This window comes from Xenopus tropicalis, chromosome 8, assembly GCF_000004195.4.
Source record: "Xenopus tropicalis strain Nigerian chromosome 8, UCB_Xtro_10.0, whole genome shotgun sequence".
NCBI classification, from domain to species: domain Eukaryota; kingdom Metazoa; phylum Chordata; class Amphibia; order Anura; family Pipidae; genus Xenopus; species Xenopus tropicalis.
Window position 1 is genome coordinate 38,625,015 of NC_030684.2, and position 15,987 is coordinate 38,641,001.

General features: G+C 37.7%; 1 protein-coding gene across 4 annotated transcripts in view; it reads right to left on the reverse strand.

The window, feature by feature from the left end:
- The window catches only part of cstf2 (cleavage stimulation factor, 3' pre-RNA, subunit 2), a 19,476-nt gene continuing 3,489 nt past the window's right edge, over positions 1 to 15,987 (reverse strand). Inside the window, exons 5-16 of one of the 4 annotated variants that reach the window (XM_012968080.2) lie at positions 15,818 to 15,937; positions 15,578 to 15,697; positions 14,408 to 14,516; positions 10,069 to 10,131; positions 9,397 to 9,456; positions 8,449 to 8,590; positions 7,770 to 7,942; positions 7,495 to 7,616; positions 3,185 to 3,196; positions 2,460 to 2,540; positions 1,716 to 1,841; positions 1 to 159 (exon numbers count right to left, since the gene is read on the reverse strand). In XM_012968080.2, coding sequence (XP_012823534.1) covers positions 1,719 to 1,841; positions 2,460 to 2,540; positions 3,185 to 3,196; positions 7,495 to 7,616; positions 7,770 to 7,942; positions 8,449 to 8,590; positions 9,397 to 9,456; positions 10,069 to 10,131; positions 14,408 to 14,516; positions 15,578 to 15,697; positions 15,818 to 15,937 — 1,125 coding nt within the window. In that variant the 3' untranslated portion in view covers positions 1 to 159; positions 1,716 to 1,718. 4 annotated transcript variants of the gene reach the window in all.

Sequence of the window (15,987 nt, forward strand, 5' to 3'; positions counted from 1 at the left end):
GAGAAAAAAAAGACACATTTATTTCTAGCATACAGTACATTTAAAGAAAACACAAATAATACAGGTTTGGAAGAGGAGCTCCTCGTGTGTCTGTGTAGCCCTTTCAAAACAAACATATATCCAAGCATTCCGGGTGTTACGGCAGCGCTGTGCAAATTCCTGTTCAGAAACGAGAAAGAGGGATGCAAGCCATTTAGTTTTATATTATACTCCTCCTATTTAGGACAGTTACTCGAACAACGTAAGTCCCACCCCTCAGCCAAACTTCAAAGCCACTCTGAAGTATCACTTTAACTATAAAGTAACACATTTATAGAAAAAATCCCAGATAAGTGAGCAGAACAGAAGCAATAAATGTGAGCTTTCATGTTAAGCCGGCCATGCACGGGCAGATTTCAGCATTGGGATAAAATAGTCTAATTATTGTTACATTGATGGGGTGCAAACACTTGTAAAATTTAGGATTGTTCTGAACACGAACAGCTGGACAGGTTTAAATAATTTTCATTGTGGTGACAAAATCTGTCCATACATAGCCTGGATCTGGACTGAATACCCCAAAGGGCATGCAGAGAACTTAGTTTAGTTCTAAATGGCCGCTTTGTATGGCTTTCCCAGACTAGCTTTAACCCAACCTGTGAATTGGAGGACATCTGATGTAATTCCAATATTAAAAGAGGGATTATGATCTCAGCCTGGCAATTATAGGCCAGTAAGTTTGATATCTGTGGTGGGCAAGGTATTTGCAGGCTTGTTATGGGAACACATTCAAAATGTTAGGCCCCCCCAGTGAAACCTCTGGCCGGTGCTCCTGTTAGGAGAAAACGGCACAGGTCTGGTGCAGGTAAGTGATCCTTTTCTTTCCTTCTGACAAGATCCTGGGGCCAGCCCATTCAAAGTTGAGCAAAAAGCCGGCTTTTTTTTTTTTTTTTTTTGTTAAAGTTCAACTTTTCACTCTACTGCACAAAGACTGAAAAAGGAAAAGGATCACTTCATCCCATATACCCTGCCCAGTAAAATTTTTACAGGAGCACTGGCACCCTCCCAGTGATAGTAACTTTACTTCTCCTTTAAAGGGGTATTATATTGATGGGAGGAGGGGGGGGGGGGTCTTCCTTCTTCTTTAAAAGCCCCATCTAGAATACACAAAGCAATTTTGGTCTCCAGTCCTCAACTGGGGCATTACTCAAGGAAAAGTGATAAAGGGTATGTTAAGTCTTAGTTTAGAGAAAAGGTTGGCCAAGTACCGTAGGTAAAAAGGTTAAACTTGATGTCTTTTATATCCACCTCATCAATGATGTCACACTATGACTATGTATTTCTATTGTGTACATTTCAAAATGTTGTTTTCTTTGAAGCAGACTTTTTTTTATTGCACTATATTTGCTAACAGGTCTGCTGTGTTCAGCCATACGTGCTGTCTAATACATGTCCCACACAGACTATTGTGCTCAGAGGAGTCTTTGATAATAATTCATACCTGCTCCCAAAAGCCCTGCAAAAACAAAACATGGTTATACTGAAATAAAAATAAACAGCTTTCTAGAAAGTATGCAAAATATGTTATTCTAAAGTTTTGGTATCCCTGGAGGGTGAATTGGCGAGACGTGACTCATTACTTGGGTTCAAAAATGGACTTTGGTGCCTATGTAACAGGAAAAAAATGACAGCGGTGTCCTAATTGCCAACTGTGAGGTCAGGAGGGGGCCTCTTACCTTTCAGGGAGCACCTGTGGATTTCTGGATTTGCTCTTTCAGGATAAGGATGCTCTGTCTTTGTTCAGGGGGGAGCATAGCGATTTGGTCCGGTGTCAACTGCAGAACCTGCATGATGAGGGCAGCCTAGGGCAAGAGAAAAGGGATATCGTTTTGAGATAACCTCTCATACCGAATCAATTACAATTCATTAATCATTATGCTCCTGTAAAAGAAAGAACTTTAGGTTTCACTAGTAATGAGGCAGTATGGGTCTTGGGGGGGGGGGAAGCACGACTTTAAACAGATCAATAGATAATCTTGCTGACTGTATAAAGGCACCCTTGTGCATTTATAGAGTTAGCAAGATCATCTATTGATCTGTTTAAAATCACGTTTTTTGTTTTAAAAAAAAAAAAAAAAAAAAAAAATAAATTATATGTGTGTGTATATATATATATATATATATATATATATATATATATATATATATATATATTATATATATATATATATATATATTATATATATATATATAGCATTTATAATATAATAATGATATCCATGAGTGACGTAGTTTGTATTGCTGAATATTAGTGCATGACTCCTATTTTGAGAGATTAGTTTGGGCATTCATAACCTCTAATTCCCCCACACAAAGACCAATGGTTATTCAAGGCCAGTGAAAACATTTAAGCAGAGGCTTGCATGCATGGTATCAGACCTCAGATACGTCATGTTGCTGCCTGACCACAGTACACTTACCTTTTCATGGTCCTGTGGCGTTACCTGGCTTTGTCCTGGGCTGAAACCTCCCTGTGTTGATGCTCCCTGGATACCAGGAACCTAAACACACAATGAGTCATTATCAGAAAAGAGCTGCTGAATACACTTCCTAAATGATAGGCAAGAGCCACAAAACCAGAGCCAACCAAGATGGGAAGCCACAACAATGTTAAAAGCTCATTAAAGGTTATTTTTTTCAACTTTTGCTCAAAATACTACAATTTAGATTTAAGTGATTTTATTATCTGTTACAGGAACCTATTCATATCAGCAAGAAAAAAAGAGCAATCCTTGTATTGTAATCCATGCATATGAATTTGTTTTGTCAAAATGAAAAGAATTATAAAAAACTATATTACGTTGGACGTGCCTAAAGGTGCACTCTGCAGGGCACAAAGGGAAATAATCTGCTCCTCCTGCCCTCTCTCATTGAGTCTGCAAACTTACTGGGAAAGAAAGATCTGAAGACAGGAGGCTGAAATGCCATAGTTGTACCTCTAGCCAGAAACTACTTGGCCTTCATTTTTATAGTTTTTGATTTATTTAACATCTGGTTCTGCAGCTCTCCAGTTGCGAATTTGCAAGCTTACCTGGTTGCTAGGGCCCCATTCAACCTAGCAACCAGACAGTGGTTTAAATAACAGACTGGAAGATAAATAGCAAAGGATGCAACAAAAAAGCATAATAAAAAATAAAATTCTAACCTCAGAATGAAGCTGTTTTCAGAGAGGCAGAACATAGAGGCATATAGTTAAAAATAGACAAGAAAAACCATCAACTGCAAATTGTGTCAAAATACCACAGTCTTCATTAGACTAAAACACAGTGCTAATCACATTAACAGGATAGGTGCAGGTAAGTACAGGTATGGGGTCTGTTATCCAGAAAGCTCTGATTTATGGGAAGGCCATCTTCCATAGACTCCATTTTATCAAATAATTTATAAACATTTTAATGATAAATTCCTTTTTTCTGTAATAAAATAGTACCTTGTACTTGATTACAACTAAGGTATCATGAATCCTAATTGGAGGAAAAACAAGACAAAGTATGTGATATCGAAATTCAGAAAACCCCTAGAGCCAAGCATTCTGGATAACAGATCCCATACCTGTACAAATAGGAGGTACATACACTTAATAGATGCACGTGTTTAACCTATATTTCTTTTTAATTGTGCTTTTTATTAGTTTTTAAACTAAACATTTTATAACATGACCAAAATATATCTAAAGACATAAGTATCAATCATCAAGTTTAACATTTAGCGTTTAGAATATTTAAATAAATGTTGGTACAGGTATGGAACCTGTTATCCAGAATGCTCGGGACCTGGGGTTTTTCCGTATAAGGGGTGTTTCTGTAATTTGGATCTCCATAACTTAAGTCTGCTAAAAATCATTGAAATATTGAATAAACCCAATAGGATTGTTTTGCCTCCAATAAGGATTTATTATATCTTAGTTGGGATCAAGTACAAGGTACTGTTTTATTATTACAGAGAAAAGGGAATCATTTTTAATAATTAGAATTATTTGCTTATAATGGAGTCTATAGGAGATTGCCTTTCCGTAATTCGGAACTTTCTGGATAACGGGTTTCCCATACCTGTACAAGTGGATGAGAATATTGACAACACAAAATATTTACTAAATTATGCTCTGTTTAAAATAGTAACCAATAAACCATCTAAATATGCAGCCACCCTTACTCTTATGATATTTGGCTTATTTACTTTCCTCTTGTGTAATACCCACTTATGTATAAAATATACTGACTCCCTAGTCATTAATTACATCTAGGTATAATGATCAATTTCTAATGAAATTACTACAGGTATGGGATCCCTTATCCAGAAAGTTCAAATTAAGGAAAGGCCATCTTCCATAGACTCCATTATAAGAAAATAATTGTAATTTTTAAATATGATTTCCTTTTTCTCTGTAATAATAAAACAGTATCTTGTACTTGATCCCATGTAATGAATCCTTATTAGAGCCAAAACAATTCTATTGGGTTTAATTACTGTTTAAATAATTTTTTTAGCAGACTAAATTACGGAAAGACCCCTTATCCGGAAAACCCCAGGTCCTGAGCATTCTGGATAACAGGTCCCATACCTGTATTATAAATTACTATTATAAACTGTCTAATATTCTGATTACCAGGCTGTTATTACCTCCTGTAAGCCTATGTTATTTAAATAAGCACAAATAGTATCTAAACAAGGCACTCCTTCCTTTATCCAATATAAATATACTGATTTATGGGCTACTGTCATCACTAAACAGAAATAATTCTCAAGTTTAGTATTAAGTCTATTTTTTACAAAACTTATCTTTATGTTCAAATAGCTGAAATGGCAAAATGACAATTTAAAACAATGTTTAGCTTTGTTTCCTCATTTAAAAAAATATTCTGTTTTTCCCCTATCAGAAATCTCTTTTGGGCAGGACCAAAGATAATGGAAAATGTAAATATTGTGCCTATTATATCTGGGACATGTGGCTTAGTGTTCAACCCATTTATTTAGTCCTTTAATGGGGAAAAAGAAAACCCTTCCCCTCAGTGAAACAAGTAGGTTTTTGGTCTCTGGGAATGCTGAAGAAGTGCAACATGGAAAAACACATAACATTTTGTAATTAATTAACAAAGCATACCACATCTGATCTGCCTGGAAGAGCAGGAGTCCATTCATTTTCCCAACAATCATTCTTTCTGTTTGCTTATTTTGCACATGAATGTTAAACACTTATTTGCAAAATCATTCATTTTAATTAAAATAAGGCACAAAAACAGATATTTAATCCAGCCGCAAACACCAATACATGGGAACCTTAAAGGGGACCTGTCACCTTAAGAAATAATTTCAAATTGTTTTCTATTGTGTTTGGCAAGCAAAATAAACTTTACTTACACTATATAAATTATTTTAATCTTATTTTCTTCAGCCTTGGAATTCACAATTGCAGCAAGCAGGCAGGGGCCATTTTGTGGACACTGTTATCAAAGCAGGCATTGCATTATGCCAAAATCTTGTTTCTGTGCCAGTATGGGGGGACCCGAGGCCCATGTCCATGCACTGGTTACACAATTAGATGGTGAGGAGGGAGGGGGAATGTGAGCAGTGCAGCAACATCTAAGAAGTTCTGAATTGAAAGTGAAAGTAACTATCTGCCCCACCTCTATGCCTATGGCATAGAGGCGGGGCAGGCAATATATGATTGACAGCTGGGATTTTAAAATGCTTTTATAATGGGTATGGATATGGTAATAAAAAAAATATTTTGGGTTTCATGTTTAATTTCATAAGGACTTTTATTATACAGCTTTTTATGTCTGGGTGACAGGTCCACTTTAAAAGACAAATCAATTCTTTGCCTACATTACCCCCAACCCCAGTCACTTGAAATGGTATATTTATATTGCTGAACCCTTCATTGCCTTTGAAACAGATGCCAGCCATCTTGGAGGAGAATGTGATTTCTGGTGACTGACCCTCCAGTCTCAGTGGGCCTTTAAGGTTCAGTAATAAGGGGGTTAGCTGTGCATAATCATGGAAGCTGAAAAAGGAAAGGAAATCTGAGCAGTGGGGGTAGAGTAGTGTGCATGCTCCATGCCCAGGGCAGGGGTGAGAGAATTACAGGCATGGGATCCGTTATCCGGAAACCCATTACCCAGAAAGCTCCGAATTACGGAAAGCCTGTGTCCCGTAGACTCCATTTTAATCAAATAATTTAGATTTTTTAAATGTATTTCCTTTTTCTCTGTAATAATAAAACAGTAGCTTGTACTTGATCCCAACTAAGATAAAATCCTTATTGGATGCAAAATAATCCTATTGAGTTTAATTAATGTTTTATTGATTTTTCAGTAGAGTTAAGGTATGGAGATCCAAATTACAGAAAGACCCTTTATCCGGAATACCCTTGGTTCCAAGCATTCTGGATAACGGGTCCTATACCTGTATAACCAGAAGTGTGCCGATAACCCTGCATGATAAAAATGAGAAAAAAAAACTCCACTGCAATTTCTGTGCCATTCTACTAAATTGCTAAGGGCTCCATAAGTTTTTTTTTATCTCTCTCTTGATAAATGGACTTGTCAAATATACATTTTGTTTGTCGTACAGACAGATCAGGAAGTGCAGCCAGTAAAACGCAGAAGTTTCCTAATAACCCTATTTCCAAAAAAGCTAGGGCACCGTGTAGACTTAATACTAATTTTACTCAAATGTAAATAAAAACAGAATGCAGAGAAGTCGGGGAAGGGATACACCACTCATCTCTCTCATCTGATTCCTACTTACCATAAAATAATCTCATCTTATTCTGATGGATACAGAACAACCTCGATTAAAGGAACAGTAACACCAAAAAATTAAAGTGTTTTAAAGTAATTAAAATATAATGTACAATTGCCCTGCGCTGGTAAAACTGGTAAGTTTGCAACAGAAACGCTACTAAAGTTTATATAAATGAGCTGCTATGTCAGCACAAGGGCAGCCATTGAAGCTGGGAAAAAGGAGAAAAGGCACAGGCACATAGCAGATAACAGATAAGCTTTGTAGAATATAATGTGGTTTTATCTGTTATCTGTCAAGTAACCTGTGCCTTTTCTCCTGTAAATGGCTGCCCCCATGGCTACACAGAAGCTTTATTATATAAACTATAGTAGTCTTTCTAAGGAAAACACACCAGTTGTACCAGTACAGGGCAGCATTACATTATATAGTAATTACTTTTATACACTTTCATTTTTTGGTGTTACTGTCCCTTTAAGTAATTTTTCCTCCTAATTATTTAATAAATATGCTTTTTGAATGTGAATTGTTACTGACTGTTGTCCTAGTTGAGCAGGTAGGAGGAGCCAGCTTCTATTTTTTATGACATTGCTGAACAGAACCTCGCCCTATATACCCATCCCTGTATCCTCATTTGATCTGAGAGAATAGGTTTTATACAAACATCACATGTTTCTTAGAGGAAGGATATTATATACAAAGTCTACATACCTGTCTGGGAGGCTGGGGTCCCATGGGACCTGGACCCTGCATTCCAGCAACTGGTACTCTGGGAGCAGAGCCAGGAACAGGTCCAGGGCCTCTGGGCTCCAATGCTCTAGGATCCCTACCACCTTAAAAAAAAATAAATACATGTAATTTGTACACAATTAACATATGTAGTTTGCATTCATATATTTCTCTCATATGAGGTGTGTGTCTGAAAGGTTCTGCAACTTAGAATATCATTTTTCTTTGAAAGGAGATACATTTAAACTTGCTCTCACCTCGTGCATCCATTGGGGGTCCTCGTGGATCCATTATAGGTGCACCCCTTGCATCTGCCAGCATGGCTCGGGGTGCATCACCCATTGGTACCCCTCTAATATCGTGAGGTGCAGGACCCCTCTCATGGTGCATTGGGGGAACACCCTGCATGGGTGCAGCCATGTATCCACGGCTAAAATGTGCAAACAATAATAGAAAAGAGAAAAGGTTTTTATTATCTCAAGCAACACAAATCACATGTATTTAACCAAAAGTCTTAGTCATGGAACATAATCTAATCTGTACAGGAAATTCTCCCACATTTAAACCATTTCTGCTATTAGATAAGATAAGCCTTTTTGTGTACAGTGCAGCATTAAGTATTCCCGTTTTTTACTTGTGACTTCACCTGATTGTTATTCTAGACATAGTTTGGGTAGCCTGAAAACAATGATAAACTGGATTATAGCTTGGATCCAAACACACGCTTTTCTTTCAGTGTACACTACTTGGTAACACTTACTGTGCCCCACAAAGCCATATTTATTTATGACTGAAAGAGTTCACAGTGGGCAAATATATGGTTTAAGCATAACACATTTTTAACTAAAGCTTTTGCCTATAACTTATTGCCCATGACTATCAAATTAAAAGTTCATTTTTAAACCCAATTACTAAAGACTACATAAATTGCAATACCTGGGGGGCTGCTCATCACTTGTCACTGTCAGCAAAGTACCTCCACGTGGGTCATTGGGGCCATCTCCCAGAAGTCCACGAGGAGGGACATTGGCGGCTGTGGGACCACGTTGTACAGGGGCTCGGGCATCATTGATAGGAACTGAAAAGTCACAATGATATAGCTGATTAGTAGCAGAGAATGTACAATTTGGAGGGTTTAATAACACACCAGTACTACATGTTTGTAACATATACAAATTCTCTCTTGAAATCAGTTTTACAGGAAGATACATTAGCTTCAAGAAGGGGTTGGGTGACTTTTTAGCAAATGATGAACTACAGGGCTACTAAAAATAGCTTTCAGTACAAGTTGATCCAGGGACTGATTTGATTGTCATCTTGTACTAAGGAAGGATTTTTTCCCTCTCTGAGGCAAACTGGAGATGCTTCAGTTGGGCTTTTTGTCTTCCTCTAAATCAGGGGTGGGCCCCTGAGCCAAAAAGTTTGCCCACCCCTGCTCTAAATCTACTAGCAGGTTTCACTTATACGTAAAAGATTGAACTCGATAGACAAGTGCCTTTATTTCAACCTATGTTACAATATAAGCAGCAAATTGCCCTTTACTTTAACAGTTCCTTTTAACATTATTAGATACATATTTAAATGTCCCTGTGTGCACATACCAATAACTTGAGAACTGTGTATGCCTGTATAAGCAGGGGACCTCTCACAATCTATATAAATCTCAAATCATGTATCGAATGTTCACACACTGTGCTACTATGTTGCAGTAAACCATGAGAGAGCATTAGCTTTTAAGGTATTCTATGAAATGACACAAAACATGATTTCTTTCCCAGATCTTTGTTTTGCATCAGACAAAACAGAAACCATTACATACATCTAATGTAAGAGGTATATAAAGTCTGTTGAAATGCTAAGCACATCCTCATGCATAGTGGGTACCTGGTACTCTCTCTATAGTAGCTGGCCCTGCGGGGGCCACAGGTGAGTGCTGTAGGCTCCCTTCAAAAAGCAGCATGAAAAGAAAGAGAATGCTGATTAGTCAGAAGAGATTAGGATGAATCAATGTATTTTTCTAGCTGAGGGGTGGAATAAATCCCTTTTTATCCTAATTCTGGGAAAAATGGCATCAAACCAGTGATGTGTAGTAAGTGGCCTAACCTAGGTGCTAGAAGCCACAATCTGGGGAATTACAGATAGCCCAGCATTGTGCTGAGCAAATTTAGCTACAAGCACCATTATGTCATTATTAAACATAGGTGAATATTGTATGTAATCTGTTTGTATACAAGTCAGAAACACCACCAGACAGTAGCTGGAACATTTTAGCAAATAAACACAAAACCTGATCTTCTGCACCTGCCCATGCCATTTATAATCATTCAGTCAGACTAGATTCCTGAAGGTTTCCCTTCAGTTCAGGGACCTTATGTCAGAAGTGTCTACAACTTACACTGTAAGTTCCACTAGGGCCGAGAATGAAGTAAATTACATATAATTTCTGCAAGGGGTTGGGGAAATGTGTTGGCACTAAATAAATATCACTGAATTAAATCAGTAACTGGTGGATAACTTTGGCCACTAGTAACTTGTTATTTTCTCCTTGGATCTTACCTTGGCCTCTTTCCATTGGCATGGCTGCGCCAGGTGGTATTCCAACCTGGGGTGGTAAAGCTCCTGTTAATGAAATAAACATTTACTTTCATGTTACCAACATATAGTCTTCATATAAGATAAAAAAATTAACATAAGTCTCCATGTGATTACCTTTGGTTTAATGGGGATTTTTGTATGAAAACTAGATTGCAAAGCACAATGTACCACAAGAGTGTACATGAACTATGGGGAAAACCAAGTATTCATTTTTCTGTGACTCATAGTCACTATAATGGGATGGTTACTTTCCCCCTCTACCTCGAACATCCTTTTGATTTCCTGACACTGATGTAAATTACAATAGAAATACATGAGTAGAAAAGCAAAGATTGCGAGCAAAACTATGCAAACAAAAGATTGTACAGGACAGGTGGGAAACTAATATTTGTTGAACTGCACACAAGTTTGGTTTTAGAAAGACAGTATGTATTCCCTTGCTCCATGTTTTTAGTCATTTATACTGTGCATCCATCTTTAAAAACAGAGGGTTTCAGTTTATGACCATAAAGGTGCCAAGCCAGCACACCCCTGTATAGTGGCTCTAACTATTTACCTTTGGTCTTATTTTTTACGCAGGCACCTCCCTTCGTGTTTGAATTGACCTAGGGAAAGTGTCTCCTGGTCTTAAAGGGTCCTTGCTGTAGGACAATTCCAAGACCAACATCCATTTATAAAGGCATAATCATGCCACCCTGTCTGTTCATTATTCAATAGGGTTTTCCCATCAGTCTATGCCTCAGTATTGAATGTAAGTCAACTGCAGCCATGTTAGGGAAAGGGGCATTTTGCATTTCTCACTGTTACATTTTTTTCTTAGCATGTCTGTGAGACACAGGGACCATGGGGTATAGCATCCACCACCAGGAGGCAGGACTCTGAAGAAAAACATGGCTCCTCTTTCCTGCTGCTACACCACATAATACTTGAACTCTTCAGACTTGTATAACAGAGAGGTAAATTACAGCAACATAATGGACAGAACTATTTATTTATAGCAAAATAACCATAACACGAATAAAACAATCCAAAGTAGACTACTGGGAGGGTGGTCCTGTGTCCCACGGCGTACTAAGAGAAAAAGATTTAACAATAAACAGCATAAAAAACCCTTTCTCTTACAGGTGTCAATGGGATACAGGGACCATGAGGACATAGCTGTCTCCTAAATATTGGAGGAAGGAAGTGAGGCATACCAATTAAACAATTATCAGTCTGTACTAATCTCAACCCTAACAATCTCAACCACCCAAGTCAATTCTATCCACAGGAATAATTGGCAATTTCATACACCAGACAATTTATTAGTGTAATTTAAAAGATTTATTGGTGTATCCCAATCTATATTTACATAAAAAACTGGCTGAGCAGTCTACCGTAGTTCATAAAGCCACATTTATTAAATTGCAATGACATTTCCACTGTGAAACGCAAATTGATTTAGGAAGGAAGTGCCATATTGAGGAGGAGGGAGGCTAAGAAGCAATACCAGTAAAATGCACCGTGTTGCTCTGCTCTAAATGTATATGGGTATAGTGGAATAAATACGCTTCCCTTTATTTTAAATAAGACTCTGCTATATATTATATATATATATATAATATACACACATGACAAATCTATTCATGCTCAGTATACACACACACACGACAAATCTGTTCATGCTCACTACCAATAAGATTCTACCTCCTTTTATAAACTGTTAAGGAAACTCTTCTGTGAATACAATTTTAAAAATGGTGGTATATTGTTTTATAGTGGTATATTGCCTGACATTTTGGAACCCCCCAGTGAAATAGACTTCACGTGCTCATTAAAGTAAATAAAGACTGCAATAAATCTTAACACTCCTAAATTATCTGGTGCATACCATCTGCATATGCTAAGTTCAAAAGGGCCAAGGAAGTGCTGATGCCCAGAGTAGAGTGAGCTGTAACAAGGATAGATATAAGCACTGGAAGCAGCAAATAGGTACCTTAAATGTAAAAAATAGGTATAACTTAGCTACTGTGCTGTGCAGCTTCTGACTTTCTAAGACATAAGGGTCAGAGGACCTCTGCATGGATTGCTCCATAACAGACTTAAAAGTTACATAGTTACATAGGGTTGAAAAAAGACCAGTGTCCATCAAGTTCAACCCATCCAAGTAAACCCAGCACACTTAACCCACACCTACCAATCTATACACTCACATACATACACTATATATACAACCACTAGTACTAACTGTAGATATTAGTATCACAATAGCCTTGGATATTCTGATTGATCAAGAACTCATCCAGGCCCCTCTTAAAGGCATTAACAGAATCTGCCATTACCACATCACTAGGAAGGGCATTCCATAACCTCACTGCCCTCACCGTGAAAAACCACCTACGCTGCTTCAAATGGAAGCTCCTTTCCTCTAATCTAAAGGGGTGACCTCTGGTGCGCTGATTGTTTTTATGGGAAAAAAGAACATCACCCAACTGCCTATAATCCCCTCTAATGTACTTGTACAGAGTAATCATGTCCCCTCGCAAGCGCCTCTTTTCCAGAGAAAACAACCCCAACCTTGACAGTCTCACCTCATAGTTTAAATCTTCCATCCCCTTTACCAGTTTAGTTGCACGTCTCTGCACTTTCTCCAGCTCATTAATATCCTTCTTAAGGACTGGAGCCCAAAACTGCACTGCATACTCAAGGTGAGGCCTTACCAGGGACCTATAAAGGGGCAAAATTATGTTCTCATCCCTTGAGTCAATGCCCTTTTTTATACAAGACAGCACTTTATTTGCTTTAGTAGCCACAGAATGACACTGCCTGGCATTAGACAACTTGTTATCAACAAAAACCCCTAGATCCTTCTCCATTAAGGAAACCCCCAACACACTCCCATTCAGTAGATAGTTTGCGTTTATATTATTTCTACCAAAGTGCATAACTTTGCACTTATCAACATTGAACCTCATTTTCCAGTTTGCTGCCCAGTTATCTAATTTTGTCAAATCGCTCTGCAAAGCGGCAGCATCCTGCATGGAACTTATAGTTTTGCACAATTTAGTGTCATCAGCAAAAATAGAAACAGTACTGTCTATGCCCACCTCCAGGTCATTAATAAACAAGTTAAAAAGCAAAGGCCCAAGGACTGACCCCTGCGGTACTCCACTAACCACACTGGTCCAATTAGAAAATGTTCCATTTACAACCACTCTTTGTACTCTATCCTTCAGCCAGTTCTCTATCCAATTACAAATATTATGTTCTAGGCCAATATTCCTTAATTTGATCATTAACCTTCTGTGAGGTACTGTATCAAACGCTTTAGCAAAGTCCAAGTAGATGACATCAACTGCCATTCCAGCATCAAGGTTCCTGCTCACCTCCTCATAAAAGGCAACTAAATTAGTCTGGCAAGATCTGTTACGCATAAAACCATGCTGGCACAAACTAATAGTATTGTGAACTGCAATGTATTCAAGTACCCTATCCCTTATTACCCCTTCCAAAAGTTTTCCTACTACTGATGTCAGACTAACAGGCCTATCACTAGCAATTCCAAGAAGGAAGTCACTATACAGAGACTCCTATAGGGAGTTCTGTAGGCAAGCCCCTGGTGCTGGCTAAAGAAAAACTAAGTGAGTGTGTTTGTCCTATCTCCTCAAGGACAATAAAAAAAACTGAAAGGTTCAGGAAGCGTGAGTGAATGGTATAGCAACAGAGGAGAGTTTTTGTCGTCTTCTTCTTTCAGAGTCCTGCCTTCTGGTGGAGGATGCTATACCCCATGTTTCCTGTGTTGCACATATACCGGTTAAAGGAACAGTAACACTAAAAAATGAAAGAGCTTTAAAGTAATAAAAATATAATGCACTGTTGCCCTGCACTGGTAAAACTGGTGTGTTTGCTACAGTAACACTACTATAATTTATATAATAAGCTGCTGTGTAGCCATGGGGGCAGCCATTCAAGCTGGAAAAATGGAGAAAAGGCACAGGTTACATAGCAGATAACAGATAAGCTCTGTAGAATACAATAGTGTTTTATCTGTTATCTGCTATGTGCCTATGCCTTTTCTCCTTCGAATGGCTGCCTCCATGGCTACATAGCACCTTATTTATATAAATTATAGTAGACTTTCTGAAGTAAACACACAACTTTTACCAGTGCAGGGCAGCAGCACATTAAATTTTAGTTACTTTTATACACTTTCATTTTTTGGTGTTACTGTTCCTTTAAGAGAAAATGCTTTTTGAACAGTTAGTTACAACTTTAAGCCATCAAATGAAATTAATGATAAATTATCATTCTTTATACTTACCTCCCTGTAAAACAGGTCCTGGGGCAGGATTTCCCATTGGTGCTGGGACTCCACCCTGCATAGGTAGTGTCTGCATCATAGGAGGAGCTCCATTCACATGCATTGCACCCTAAAACAGAGAAAAGAAGAACTCATAAAAAAAAGATGTTCCATACAGTGGGTTTTAGTTTTACAATAATAATTATGTAAGTAAAGGACCAAGTTTTACCCTTTTCTCCAACAATAACAATAAACAATAGTCAGTAATATAAAAACCTGAATTTAACTGTGGCAGGCTGTAATAAATGCAGTTAAGGCTGCATCCTGGGCCCAGATCTGCGACTGACTTACCCAACTGCTGGCTTTAAGGCTTGGGCCTTTTTCCTTTCTACCCCAAAACTTTTCCCATAACCAGTTATACTAGGTACCAAGGTCAGCTGAAACCACTTTCCCTACCAGGAAATGGTTTGAATGTGATAGTAAATGTTGAGAAAAAGATAAGTAACTATTATAATAAGGCTACATTCTGACAACAGAATATATTAAGATAGTGACATCTAGTGGCTATTGTTAGTTATAACAGTTTCAAGGCCCATTTTTAAAGGATATGTAAAACTTTAAAAAATGAAATAATAGCAGTCAGGGTGCTTTTCGAAGCACTTTTGCAATTTACAATAAATAGTGTCCCAGTTTCAAATCTATTATAAAACGGTTGTTAAAATAATGAAATGTAATGAAATAATAATTTTGTAATTTTGTATTCCAACTGTACAGTCAGGTAGAACATATTAAAAGAATAACATAACTGATTTGCTCTGTTTAGGAAAGACAAGAAAGGTCATTTGAGGTTTCTGATCTCAGAACATCTCTCGGCCATATTCTCCTTGACTGTATAGTTGGAAAACTGATCAGCAGGTGGCTGTATTGTTACAAAATGGGAAAACAAATGTAATGTAAACTGCAAAGGTGCTTAGAAGATTGTTCTGAGCAATGTTTCCTTTAATAATAGATATCAATATTCTATTCCCTTTAGAGGCTTATGATAGTTTATTTACTTTACTTGTAAATTACTTTTATGAAAGAAATTTTTTGAAAAAGTAAAAACACATTGCACACTGATAAAGGATACAATGACAAAATTAAATGCATTTCTGATCTGTGTGATCACAGGGTGGTGAGTATGGTACTTACCATAGGTTGTGGTTGACCTACAGGTACATTTGGCTGGTTAAGGGGCATGTTAGGTCCTTGACCTGGCTGCTGATTATTGGACATCATAGGAGGAACAACTGCTGGGCGATGAAGGATTTTCTGTGGTACAAAATAGATCATTACAGTTCAGATTAAATTAGCCTTTTTGTTTTCATTTTAATAAAGAATAGTTCAGACAAAAGTGACCTAACAGGAAATAGTTCAAATCAGGAATCTTACTAAAGCAATTTCAGGATCCACAATCCTCATTACAACTTGTGCTTGTAGCAGGGCATACGCCAGTTGAGGATTCTGCAGCAACATATTCCGCGCCTCCTGGGGACTGTTTTGTACACATAACTGTGAGAGAAGGAAATACATTATAAATAAATGGCAGGGGAGAAGGCATA